Source organism: Nansenia antarctica (genome assembly GCF_963989245.1).
Source record: "Nansenia antarctica genome assembly, chromosome: 4".
Taxonomy (NCBI): domain Eukaryota; kingdom Metazoa; phylum Chordata; class Actinopteri; order Argentiniformes; family Microstomatidae; genus Nansenia; species Nansenia antarctica.
Genome location: NC_137689.1, coordinates 44,851,358 through 44,862,879, shown reverse-complemented (window position 1 = coordinate 44,862,879; position 11,522 = coordinate 44,851,358). Strand labels below are relative to the sequence as shown.

Genomic DNA, 11,522 nt, shown 5'->3' with positions numbered 1-11,522 from the left:
TGATGGTTGCTGGAAATGGGCCTCTATACACCTTGTGTAGATATTCCATTAAAAACCATAAGTTTGCAGCTAAAATAGCCATTTACCACATTGACAATGTATAGAGTGTATTTCTGATTAATGTAATGTTATCTTCATTGAAAAAAACTGTGCTTTTCTTTAAAAAATAAGGACATTTCTAAGTGACCTCAAACTTTTGAACGGTAGTGTATATGTACAGAAACTCACTGAAGTATAAAACACCGCTAAAATACTGCTTCTCTTCAAATCACTCTAGCTCCTTTGAGGTCAATGCATTTGGTTTTTGGTGAACTACCGTAACCCTAAATGGTTAGAAAGTGCAACGTCTCTGCTTTCAGAAACGGTTGGATTTTTTTCGATTGCACATAGGCCTAGTTCAAGAATTACAATAGTTTGAACGAACCCTGTAAAATCCTGTTGAGAAGTTATCGCAACATAGAAATAACTTTTATGTTATTTTATTTTATTACTTTTTATGTTTCTACTTCCATCTTAAGACCTTTTTAAGACATTTTATTTCAACCCAAGCAGAGTTTAGCAGACAGGAAGATGTTAGCTCGGGCATCATGTGACTTGGACGAGATGAGATGTAGACCCCCCCCAAATATATATTTTTGTAGATCTACATGATTCACGTGGGTCACCTATTTGGAGGTAAAAACAGCGAATTTCGCCGAAGGTGACAAGTTTGCACCACTGCATGATGATTGTGAGAGCAGCGATGATTGACCCTAAAATATAAAATTCCAATAATTGTCTGACAAGTAGATTGGATGGCAATAAAACAACTATTATTGTTATTATGACTAGCCCCAGTTCTGCTTCTGCCTGGTTGATTCTCTCTCAACAAGATGTAGGATTTATACCTCGATAAATGTACTTTATATTGGAGACATGAGTCAGACACAAAATCGCAAATAATTTTCAATCTCAATCTCATTGTCAATCTGCTTTGTTTTTAATAAACAGAAATGTTCAAAAATAAAATAAAAACAAATTCAGCCTTAAGTGCATTTCTTTTAATTTGCAGAGATGATAGAACTGTTGGAGAAGAATAGCGATGTTGGTCCGTTAGAGATTAAGAAATGTTTGTGTTAGTGTGTGTGTGTCAGTCTCAATCTGCTCCGTCTGTGGCCACGGTAGCCACTGCGGTGACGTGGTACGGCCCTTCTCTGAGGTAGGTGCGCAGGTGCAGGTAGTGATGGCTCCCCAAGATGTCCGCCGCTGTCGACGAGCTCACCAACGCCCCCACCATCGCAAACTTGGCATCCTTCGCCTCCTTGGTGGAACCAGAGGAGCGGTCGACGATGAACTCCATAAACCCTGGATTGCTGATCATTAGTCGTTGACCCCACGGCTGGGGAGCAATGGCCTGGAACACAGCAACCACACACACAAAGATATTATTATAATAATAATAATAATAATAATAATAATAATAATAATAATAATAATAATAATAATAATAATAACAACAATATTTAACAGCGACAAAAAAACTGTGAAGCTATACGTTTTACTGATAACTGAACAAATAATGTCTCATGTCTCCATCTAATTACAAAGACCTTCATCTCTAGTAAAGGACTAGAAATCCTTGGTCGTTGTACTAGAGGTGGCCACAGCATGGAAGATGACTGCCATGAATGAAATCACTGCTGAATGCCACAAGCAGCAGAAGCATCCCACTCTGTACTTCTCTTCTGTTGTTAATCCTGTCAAGAAATGTGTGGTGGAGTGTTTCAGGTGAACACACTCACAGTGAAAATGCGGAGAGCGACACAGTGCAGCTCTGGGAAGGGCTGGGTGCTGATGCTCCGGATCATCTCCAGGGGCTGGTCAGATAGAAGTCTGAACCAGGACTCTGTCAGAACCATCAGGTCATCTGTCTGCTGCTCTGCCTGCAACACACACACACATATTTTCAATACATTATTTTATATAATAATGTTCATTCACATTGAAAGTGCCTATTAGACTGTGTAGATCAGTGGAAAAAATATAATGCAATGTATTTTAATTTCAGGCTTTGAGGTAACAAAATTAGAAAATTATGCAGGGGGCAAAACTTTTTGTACGGCACTGTATATCTATGAAAGAGGCATTCCCACTCAGATGACAAACACAAACACACACCACTGGCATGCATAGACACAATTACAGACACCCATGGACAACTAGGGCTGCAACTAACGATTATTTTGGTAGTCGACTAATCTGTCGATTATTTTTCCGATTAGTCGCGATTAGCCGTGTGGCTTTTCGCTGCGCGTAAATGGCGACGCAGAAGCATTAACTAGCTTAACCGGCTTAACTAGCTATCTAACCTAACGTTACGCCAAGCTACAGCTGCTCACAGAGCTAGTTGATTGGCTAGCTAGCATTGCAGACAGCTCACGTTAGTAGGCTACGCTTGGCGCTGTTTATCTTACAGACAGCTCGCTGGTGGACTCAACATAATTGAAATAGCATTCACTTATCAAGCATCATTCATGATCATCCACCATGACTACCTGGTATTTTAATAGCGACCACCCCTCACTTCATTTCATCTCGCGTTCTCCTGGCTTCAACATGGAAAACCCCTGCTACGTAACGTTACATACAAGCGCCTCTGTCTGTCACACGCGTGCCACAGGGCAAATAAATTAATAGCACAAACGCTCATAGCATGTACAGCCCTGTCCATGAGACGTTGTTTTCCAACATGTAACAGTAAAGCTAACATAAACATTACGACCCTAACAATATAACGTTAGCCAGTTGGCTAACAACGTTAGCTAAAACTTACCCAGCTGATTCTTGCATGGCTCCCGTAAAAATAAAAATAAAATAAAAAATAAAAACTTTTTTTTATTTTTTATTTAATACGATTAGTCGACACTAAAATTCCACGTCGACGAGTTTTTATAATCGCCGTCGTCGATTATGTCGACTAATCGTTGCAGCCCTATGGACAACCACCCACAGACACAGACACACAGACACACACACACACACACAGACAGACAGACAGACAGACAGACAGACAGACACACACACACACACACACACAGACAGACAGACAGACACACACACACACACAGACAGACAGACAAACACAGACAGACAGACAGACAGACAGACAGACACACATACACACACATAGACATATACAGACACAGACACAGACACACACACACACACACACACACACACACACACACACACACACACACACACCTGTAAAGTGAGTAGAAGTGAGATGGACTCCAGGCAGCGCACTCTCAGCTCTGTGGCTCCAACGCTGGCCAGCTGGCTCATCCTCTTCAAAACTGCCTTGAACTGATCACCTGATCACATACACACACACACACACACACACACACACACACACACACACACACACACACGCCCACGACCACGGCCACACACACGCACCCATGCCCACGCACACACCCACGCACCCACGCACCCACGCACCCACGCACACACGCACAGGGTGAGTGTGGGGCCTCTTGTATTGGTGCGCACACACACAGTGACGGTGGCTTTCACTTCCACAGGGGTCAGATCTGGTCTGGTGGTCTTCAGCTATCCTGTAGCTCACCTGTTTTTTGCAAGACTTGTTTGCCCTCCACAGTGGAGCCCAGCACGCCCAGTGTGTCCAGCGCCACGCCCGTCAGGACCGGGTCTGGGTCCAGCGCCATCTCAAACACCTTGTTGTGGAAGGCCGGGTAGGTCTCACACACCTGCTGGGGGCTGTCCAGGATGGCCAGGTTCCCAAAGAACTTCACCAGACCTGCCAGGAGAACCATGCAGCAGAGACAGAGACAGACCTAGACTGTCATATATTGCACACACACACACACACACACACACACACACACACACACACACACACACGCCCACACACACACGCGCGCACACACACACACACACACACACACACACACACGCGCGTGCACACACACACACGCACGTATGCATGCACGCGAGCTCACGCACGCACACGCCCGCCCGCCCGCACGCACGCACACAGACACACACACATACAGTGTTTCCTCTATATGCATTTATTGGTGGCGGGCCGCCACGAATGAATTTCGTCCGCCACTAATTGATTCAGTCCACAAAAAAAATAAAATAATAATAATAATATCTGAACATTTTAGCTGATTAAAATATATCTGATCCTAGATCAGCGCTATAATGGATGTTGACTAAAAGTGCACCTAAATCCACGCCCATCTCTCTCTAACCGCTGATCCAGAATCAGATTAATGACATTAAACATTCAGTTGACGACGTGACACAAGGGCTACTCCTGATTGGTCTAAATGTGAACCGGCATGAGAACCGTGCAGACTCAACCATCCCCGCTCAGCAGTCTTACTTGCCGAAATGCTCGGGCGCCTGTGTTTTCTCCTCGCAAATAACGGGCTAAAAGTCACCGGTAGTACCATCTAAAAGATACAAAAAGCTGATCTAGCTAGCTAGGTGCACAAATAAGATATCACGTTAAATAACTTCGAAAAATTAAACGAAAACAGCGACAGATGGATGGATTTTTCAAGAAAAAAGATGTCCCAGACACTTCAAACATTGCTGAAGCTAGCAGTGGCTATGAGCGATCCGAAACTGCATGGCTGGCAAAGGAGCTAGGTGGTGGATCAGCTAACAACGTTTATGGCGGGGTACCACCACCACCAGCTACAACTACAGCGGGAGAGCCATCAGCATCGGCTAGCTGTGTTGGTGTATCAGCAGACATTAGCAAGTCAAAAAACGATTCTTATGTGCCGTCACTTTAGCAACGACAGTATTGGCAGGGAAAAAAGAAGGGGAGTCGATTTTTTTATTGACAACGGAATTACATGTTGGAAAAACATGCAGCTAAAATTCAGGGAACATTTGGACAATAAGAGACACACGGGAGAAGTACGGGAAAACAGGGCTCATGTGGGTGTCATCAAAGGTAAGAGTTTGTTTTCTTTAACTCAGCTGATACTCAGCTGTTTACCGAATGCTCCATCTGACTGTGATTTTACTTCTGTAATGTGGTGGGTTGACATAATTCACGCACGGAACTATGGGTTGGGAGTATTGTTCCGTCCGCAGTTGAGTGCGTAGTACCCAAGTTGTTTAGTCTGTTCTATTTACTGCTTGAGTGTGTTGTTGACAATCGTTCATGTCCTTCATTAAACGTTTAGCTTTGTCATTTGATACGCCGCCTACGACTCCCGCGTCCCGTCTCTCGGCACTACAGTAAACAGTTAATCAGTAACATTAGCCGCTTTTGTGCTCATGTAGGCCTACTTCGTATTATATTATAGCTGATGATCTTTGTGTGTGTGTATGTGACTGTCAGTCACAAGTTTATATTCTGTATATTCATTTTAATTTTTTTTGCCATCCTCCCTCCGTCGGTGTTTTGAGCGCGCACGCGCGTTTCATGCGCGTGCACGCGAAAAAAAAAAGCGCGGACAGGGCTATCCGCCACCAATGTATAAAATCCTGGAGGAAACACTGCACATACATACATACATACATACATACATACAGACACACAGACACACATACAGACACACATACAGACACACATACAGACACACTCCCACGGTCAGAGACTCATAGGGGAGTTCTCCAGTTCTTCAGGGTGGGTTCTTCTAGGAACATGTTCTGGAGGTGTCTGACTCACCAGGCAGGTAGAAGCTAGAGAAGGGGTCGGACTCTGCTCCGATGATCATGTTTGAGACCTTATCCATGATGCCTTGCTGTGCCAGGTACTGGCGGCCATGTTGACTGTTGGCAAGCGTGGTCACCATCTCAATGGCTGTAGCCCTGAAACAACATACTGGAGGTCACTCAAGGGGAGAGAACAGGAGGGTAGAGAGTGTGGAAGTGAGAGACAAGAGAGAGAGAGAGAGACACACTCTTCAGTGTCTCTGAAGCATTGTGTGTGTGTGTGTGTGTGTATGTTTTTACTGTCTTATCTATTACTATGACTTCTTATCTCTAGTTGTATCTGTTTATCTTTGTGTCTTGTCTTTATGTCAGGGATAGCGGTGGCCTAGTGGATAGAGAGTTGGGCTGGTGATCAGGTGCGTCATTAGTTCAAAGCTACTCCAGGTAGACTGTCCCTGTAATCTCGAATTGTAAATCGCTTTGGATAAATAAATAAAAAGCGTCTGCTAAATGGTTAATTAGGCGTTAATTACACGAGAAGCCGTGGTATATTGTGGATATCGGCACAGCTAGCAGGGTGGTTAGGCACAACGCGAAGCGGAGTAAAAATGCTTTTATACAACGGTTACCTCATCAATATCAATATTTCACCGAAGAAACTTTTAATTAATGTATTTTAATGGAACTATGTTTTATTGTAAGTGTATCCATCCGCTGAACAGTTGTTTACCGGTTGCTAAGTAAGGGTAATAATGTAACTTTGATAATGGTAATATATACAAACACGGAGAAATGGAACGCAAACTGACCAATTCGGTTGTTAAGTCGTGACGTGTTTCCGGGTCCAACGTTGGCTGAGGCGCTCTCTTCAAATGCCGCAGTAATAATAATAATTCATTATATTTGTATAGCGCTTTTCCGAGGCTCAAAGACGCTGTCAATATGGGAAAACGGGAAAGTGCTGTGTCCCTTGTTGTATGAATAGATCCGAGTCTAAAAAACGATTGAACAGTCATTCTACCGCTTTAGTACACACAATCAAGGACCCCAATTGAAATAAGCCAGTGGCTTTCTTGGGTTTTTATCCTGTTAGTTGACCTTGTATGTAATATGTACTTTCATGTACCTACTTCTGCAAATCTTCTAATAAAGTTTTCAATCAATCAATCAAAACACTGGTACTCTGGTGCGGAGAATTTCTGGTTTGGACCCGGAACGTCACGTTTGACGTCAGACTTAAGAACCGAATAGAGACAATGGACCGGATCCATCCGTTGTAGAATATGTAACAAATGTCTTACTTGATCAGGACGTCGTCCCCTGTCAGTTCCCCCAGGAGCTGGGAGATGAAGCTGCTGTTGGCGCAGTAACCCAGGGAGACGGGCGACACAGAGGAGATGTCCACTATCAGCTGCGACAGAAGAGACGGGAGGACTCAGAGGGAGAGTGGGAGAGTGGGAGACGGACACGCGAGTGGCGTTGGGACTGTGTGGCGTTGAACCTACCTCGTATATTCTGTATCTCACAATGTCGCTTGATGTCATCACGTCCTTCAGGACTTTGAGTAAATCACTCCGGAACAGCGTGTCCAATCCTGCTTTTGAGTGGCTGAGTTTGGAGAGAGATCGTATCGCCTGGCAGAGACAACAGAGTGCTTATTGTGTGGTGTGAACGTGTTGTGGTAAATGGTAAATGGACTGCACTTATATAGCGCCTTTATCGAAAGCACTTTACAACGGCCTCTCATTCACCCATTCACACACACATTCACACACCAATGGCGGCCAAGCTACCATGCAAGGCGCCGGCCCGCTCACTGGGAGCAATTTGGGGTTGCCCAAGGACACTTCGACATATGGCCAGCCAGGGCTCGAACCGCCGGTCTGACAACCTTGCGATCATTAGACGGCGGCTCTACCTCCTGAGACACAGCCGCATCGGTTGTTAAATCTGTACATGATGATTAATCGCTTATGTCGTTCATCTTCCTATTCCTCACCTCTTTGGCCACTGATATCTTCTCTCCTCCGACGCAGTGGATCACCTCGCCAAGGACCTCCTGGTTGTTCAACAGCTCTGTCACTGCCTCGGGATGCTCCACAATCCTACCAATCTGCAGAAAAAAGCATGATCTTATCGTGTCGTCGTCAACAATGTCAACTGGCTTGAAAACAATCTACAGAATATTGCCTCTATGGCTGAACTGCGCCTAAAACATGGTAATAATAATAATAATAATAATTAATTGGATTTATATAGCGCTTTTCCGAGGCTCAAAGACGCTGACAATATGGGAGATACAGAAAACACAAAAACAACAAGTAACATGGAACACAGAGTCAGCGAACGGGGAGGGGGGGGGGGTGGTAGGGGGGGGGGAGGTGGTATGCATATCAGGGGGGTGGCAGGGTTAGGGGAGATGGGTAGGGGTAGGGGAGGTTGTATGCGTGTCCGGGGGGGGGGGGGGGGCGGGATGGGGGAGATGGCTAGGGGTAGGGGAGGCTGTAGGCATGGGAGAACAGGTAGGTTTTGAGGTGGGATTTAAAAGTGAGGAGTGAGGGTGAGTCTCTGAGTGGTTGAGGGAGAGAGTTCCAGAGGCGGGGTGCAGCTCGTGAAAAGGCACGGTGACCGAAGCCTTTGAGTTTTGAGGGTGGGACAGTGAGGGGAACAATGGATGAGGATCGGAGGGTACGGGTAGGGCGGTGGGGGAGAAGGAGGTCAGTCAGGTAAGGGGGGGCCAGGCTATGGAGGACTTTGTATGTGAGGATGAGGACTTTGAATTGGATGCGTTCTTTGATGGGGAGCCAGTGGAGAGAGTGGAGGACAGGAGTGATGTGGTCACGGGAGCGGGTGTTTGAAAGGAGGCGTGCAGCAGAGTTTGGTAACAGGTACTGTTGCTATAGCTACCTGTGTCAATGCCAGTATCTTGACAGTATCCTCCGGGTGGGTCAGTCCGCCCTGGAGCTCCTTTCTGTAGGTCTGGGCCAGATGGACGGGGTTAAGGGCCAGCAGGATTCGAACCAGGATGGCCACACATAGCTCTATTTGTTCCCTGTCAAATCAATTCATTCATGAGAGAGGTTAACTGAGAGGGGTTAACTGAGAGGGGTTAACTGAGAGGGGTTAACTGAGAGGGGTTAACTGAGAGGGGTTAAGTGAGAGGGGTTAACTGAGAGGGGTTAACTGAGAGGGGTTAACTGAGAGAGGTTAACTGAGAGGGGTTAACTGAGAGAGGTTAACTGAGAGGGGTTAAGTGAGAGGGGTTAAGTGAGAGAGGTTAACTGAGAGAGGTTAACTGGCACTTCTCCTGACATTCCTCCTTTTATACTCAGCACATTAGATACTGTACATAAACTACCTCACTGTACATAGCTTAGCTCATAACTGTATATCCATAACTGTACCTCTAAATACTGATGTTTACAATACTACCTCTGCACATACTGTATATTACATAGTTACCTATCACTACCATTCTTGTTCTATTTATATCACTATTTGGTTGGATTGTATATATCACCAACTTCTACCATCTCTGTGTAGGTTAGCTCTATCTACCAGCACTGTCTAGGTTAGCTCTATCTACCAGCTCTGTCTAGGTTAGCTCTATCTACCAGCTCTGTCTAGGTTAGCTCTATCTACCAGCACTGTCTAGGTTAGCTCTATCTACCAGCTCTGTCTAGGTTAGCTCTATCTACCAGCTCTGTCTAGGTTAGCTCTATCTATCATCTCTGTCTAGGTTAGCTCTATCTACCAGCTCTGTCTAGGTTAGCTCTATCTACCAGCTCTGTCTAGGTTAGCTCTATCTACCAGCTCTGTCTAGGTTAGCTCTATCTACCAGCTCTGTCTAGGTTAGCTCTATCTACCAGCTCTGTCTAGGTTAGCTCTATCTACCAGCTCTGTCTAGGTTAGCTCTATCTACCAGCTCTGTCTAGGTTAGCTCTATCTACCAGCTCTATCTACCAGCTCTGTCTAGGTTAGCTCTATCTACCAGCTCTGTCTAGGTTAGCTCTATCTACCAGCTCTGTCTAGGTTAGCTCTATCTACCAGCTCTGTCTAGGTTAGCTAGCTAGCTAACATGAGTCAGTGAAGCTCAGATGATGACTTGCAGCTACAGACCTGTCATCTGTGCTCAAAAGAGAGAAAATCACTTCAAGCCGCAGACCACTAACTGTATCCCTCAGGGCGGTTACGGGTATTGCTAAAAGAGCAGTTTTCAAAATTTGCAATTCTTCAATAGGGTCTTCAAGACTTGATATTTCAGCGAACAGACTGTCTATGGTAGCGGCCATGGTTCAATGTTTGGATTCCGCCGGCAGGGTTGCCAGATGGGCAGGGTTGCCAGATGGGCGTGATTCCGCCAGAAACTTCCTTCATGGTTTGTCGTGGGCGACAAACTGCGCACCATTTGCGCAGCGACATTGGTTGGATACATTCAAAAGATACAGAGTAGGTAGGCTAAACATGTTCTTGAATCTTGACATAAATGGTAGATACAAAATAAAAAGCAGCTACAAACACTATGCTCATGAACTTAAAGCGCACAGTATTTGTTGTTCTTTAAAATCTATGTATGTCCATACACATTTCCAACTCTACCAATAGATGGAGCTTGTAGACTATCGTTCTTTCATAATGTGTAGTGGGCGCATCCTTTTACCCCATTCATTTTTCATAAGAATGCATGGTAACAATCTGGGATATGTTCATGCTTTTTTTGGTCATTTGAATTCATGATAAACCCATTCTCGAATAATAGCATGTATTACTCATTAGTATACTGAGTTTAGTACTTTCATTCCTTCTAACCAAAAATGTACAGGTACGTTTCCTTTTTCTTTTCTTTTTAAACACATTGCTTGTAAGCAATGTCTCGGTAAACAAACCATAACTAAAAAGAAATATGTTTATTTCAATATCATAGACGATATCATAGTAAGTAAGTAAGTAAAGCTTTATTTATATAGCGCCTTTTGTACATGAAATGCAACTCAAAGCGCTTTATCATCATGTTTACTGCTTTGTCTTTGTTTAATTACAGCTCTGTCTATGGTTTGTTCCCAGGCCCTCAATCTTACACCAAAAGTGTGGCTAGACATTTGTCCCAAAAAACGAATCACAGATTGCACCTTTAAAGAGGGCCTGTGTTCATTTGAATACCAATGATGCAAACGTGTCTCTTTTGTGCACCTGCAACAATTCTATTGACCTTCGATCGGCTTCAGTTATTCCTTTCTAATTTTAAATTTAATAATTTTGCCATTTAGCAGACGCTTTTAACCAAAGCGACTTACAATTACGAATTACAGGGACATTCCCCCTGGAGTAACTGAGGGCTAAGTGCCTTACCCAAGGGCACACTAGTAATGGTGTGGCTTCAGGCGGGATTTGAACTCACAACCTTCCGATCACAAGTCCAACTCACTATCCACTAGACCACCACTACCCCTTCATAGACTTTCCCAAAGACATTCTTGGCAGTCTTTCTCGCAACAAGCACTGCTTACAAATGTAATACAAATATGATTCCATCTCTATTGCCTCTCTGCCAGTGATTCTGTCACAGTTTTTTATTTCATTTTGTCTTGGCCCAGGACCAGCCTGCTTATTCTGCTTGTCTCTCCCCATCAGCCCTGGTTACACAGAGCACAAGGCCTGTGCGTGCCTATAGATCCTGGCCCCTGACCAATTATCCCAACAATTTTGCTGGCATGCTGTCGGTGCACTCGGATCGCTCCCCAGGATTAATCTGGATTAATCTGGATTAACACCTCTCGTCGTGGCCTTGACACTGCACGCTCTTCAGAACTCAGTCTGCAGTCTCCACTAACTCG

The 11,522-nt window shown here is 44.7% G+C and overlaps 1 protein-coding gene across 1 annotated transcript; it reads right to left on the bottom strand.

Annotated features, from left to right (window-relative positions):
• Positions 1 to 960: 960 nt before the first annotated feature.
• Positions 961 to 9,980, bottom strand: psmd5 (proteasome 26S subunit, non-ATPase 5; the record flags this gene model as incomplete). The annotated part of the gene is made up of 10 exons (XM_080528270.1): positions 961 to 1,393; positions 1,782 to 1,922; positions 3,244 to 3,353; positions 3,611 to 3,802; positions 5,702 to 5,844; positions 6,990 to 7,099; positions 7,194 to 7,322; positions 7,688 to 7,801; positions 8,596 to 8,740; positions 9,808 to 9,980. 10 exons carry the CDS (start codon positions 9,978 to 9,980, stop codon positions 1,136 to 1,138), a joined length of 1,515 nt encoding a protein of 504 aa, XP_080384396.1. The 3' UTR covers positions 961 to 1,135.
• Between the last annotated feature and the right edge of the window lie 1,542 nt (positions 9,981 to 11,522).